Below are 2,384 nucleotides of genomic sequence, written 5' to 3' on the forward strand. Positions count from 1 at the left end.
TGTTCAGTGCCGTCATATACATAATTGCTACAAAATACAGTATTGTGAGTTTCATTTGCTCCCTTTTTATATATATTTTTGGGCTGAGAATACATGCGCTGATTTATAAATGTTTTACGAAATAGACACAAGTACTAAAACTAATTCTATGTGGGTTTAAACCAGAAATATACCCTTAGCTTGGTAACATTAAACTACTTGTCTATGTACGGTAGGCGCGAATCCTAAAGATAGATCTATTGGGTCTGACAAACCCCATCCTGACTATGGGATGCTTTAGTACTTCGAGGTTATTTTAAACACACCTGATCTGGTGTACTTCAGAGGGTAAAACATGAACGTTAAAGCTTGTTACCGGGTGCCTACAACTTATAGAATACTTTTATACACTTGCGAGTGTACGGATATTTATAGAAACTGAAATCTTGTGGTCTATTACTATTACGGAAATGATGGATTATGATAAACTAATGAACTCACCAACCTTTTGGTTGACACTTTAAAGCATGTTTATTCTCAGGTATTAAAGAAATCTTCCGCTGTGCATTAGCTCATTTTAAGGATATTACTTGGAGTCATTCATGGCATATTTTGAAAGACGTTGCATTCGAGTCATTGAGTTCATCAAGATTATTATTAAGCCAATTATAGTTGGATGTATTATGAAATGGTGTGCATGCCGTCAACTTTCGTTGTAAAGAAAGTTTGTCTTTTAAAAACGAATGCAATGTTTGTAAAATGTATCATATAGAGGTCAAATACCTCGCGATGTAATCAACTATTGTGAATCGTTTATAATGTATATGAACGGGTCCTTTCAATACGCAACATAGGTTAAACCCGAATATGCAGGAAGTTGTTAAGAAGGAAGTTCTCAAGTGGTTAGATGCAGGGATTATTTTCCCTATTTCAGATAGTCAGTGGGTAAGCCCTACGCAAACAGTGCCAAAGAAAGCTGGGATAACGGTAATGGAAAATGAGAAAGGTGAAAAGATCACAACCCGTCCCGTGACGGGTTGGCGGGTATATATTGATTACAGGAAGCTGAATGCTGCGACTTCAAAAGATCACTTTCCCTTGCCTTTTATTGATCAAATCATTGAAAAGTTGTCAGGTCAGAAATTTTATTGTTTCTTAGATGGGTATTCGGGATATAATCAAATACCTATTCACCCTAATGACCAAGAAAAAATGACTTTTACTTGTCCTTATGGAACTTATGCTTTTAGACGAATGCCTTTTGTTTTATGTAATGCACCTGCTACTTTTCAAAGGTGTATGATGAGTATTTTCTCAGAGTTAATAGGCAAGTCTTTAGAAATTTTCATGGATGATTTTTCAATATTTGGCAAGTCTTTTGAGTCGTGTTTGAATATGTTGGAAAAAGTTTTAAAGAGGTGTACCGTGATCAACCTTGTCCTTAGTTGGGAAAAGAGCCACTTTATGGTAAGGGAAGGGGTGGTTTTTGGACACATTGTGTCTGAACGGGGATTCGAAGTCGAAAGGGCAAAAGTGCAACTTATTTCCACATTACCTCCACCAACCAATGTTAAGGGGGTAAGATCGTTTTTGGGACATGCGGGATTCTATCGTAGGTTTATCAAAGATTTTAGCGTTATTTCTAAACCATTGTGTAATTTGTTATTAAAAGACGCACCTTTTGACTTTGATGACCAATGTAAGGAGGCCTTTAACACCCTTAAGTGTAAGTTGACCGAAGTAACCATTTTGTAATCACTCGATTGGACCAAACCATTTAAAATTATGTGCGACGCTAGTAATTTTGCGGCTGGGGCTGTTTTGGGTCAAAGAGTTGATAGGAAACCGGTTGTTATCTATTATGCTAGTAAGACGTTCTCGGATGCCCAGGTGAATTATACCACAACCGAGAAAGAATTATTAGCAGTAGTGTTTGCCTTAGACAAATTTAGATCATATTTGGGGGTCTAAGGTAGTTATCTTTTCGGACCATAGTGCCCTAAGGCACTTGCTTGAGAAGAAAGAGTCTAAGCCTAGATTGATTAGGTGGATTTTGTTGCTACAAGAGGTTGATTTGGAAATAAGGGATAAAAAGGGTATAGAGAATGTGGTAGCCGACCATTTATCTAGGATACCCCCGCCACCGTTTGACCCTGCTAAACCGATCCAGGAGAATTTCCCGGACGAGTGTTTGTTTAGTGTTGTGCAGGTACCTTGGTTCACTCATATTGTTAACTATTTGGTGACTAAAAAATTACCGGATCATTGGAACAAGCACAAGAAGGATTACTTTTTCTCACAGGTTAAGCGTTACATTTGGGAGGATCCGGTTGTTTACCGGATTGGATCCGATCAAATCATAAGAAGATGTATGGCGGAAGATGAGCATAAGGACATTCTAGCTC

The 2,384-nt window shown here is 37.8% G+C and overlaps 1 protein-coding gene across 1 annotated transcript in view; it reads left to right on the forward strand.

Annotated features, from left to right (window-relative positions):
- The first annotated feature begins 846 nt into the window (after positions 1-846).
- Positions 847-2,384, forward strand: part of LOC139871034 (uncharacterized) — a 15,641-nt gene continuing 14,103 nt past the window's right edge. Inside the window, exons 1-2 of the mRNA XM_071858785.1 lie at positions 847-1,557; positions 1,952-2,384. The exon at positions 1,952-2,384 is cut by the window's right edge and continues 56 nt beyond it. Coding sequence (XP_071714886.1) covers positions 847-1,557; positions 1,952-2,384 — 1,144 coding nt within the window. The remainder of the gene's footprint in view (positions 1,558-1,951) is intronic.

Source organism: Rutidosis leptorrhynchoides, chromosome 10 (genome assembly GCF_046630445.1).
Source record: "Rutidosis leptorrhynchoides isolate AG116_Rl617_1_P2 chromosome 10, CSIRO_AGI_Rlap_v1, whole genome shotgun sequence".
Taxonomy (NCBI): Eukaryota; Viridiplantae; Streptophyta; class Magnoliopsida; order Asterales; family Asteraceae; genus Rutidosis; species Rutidosis leptorrhynchoides.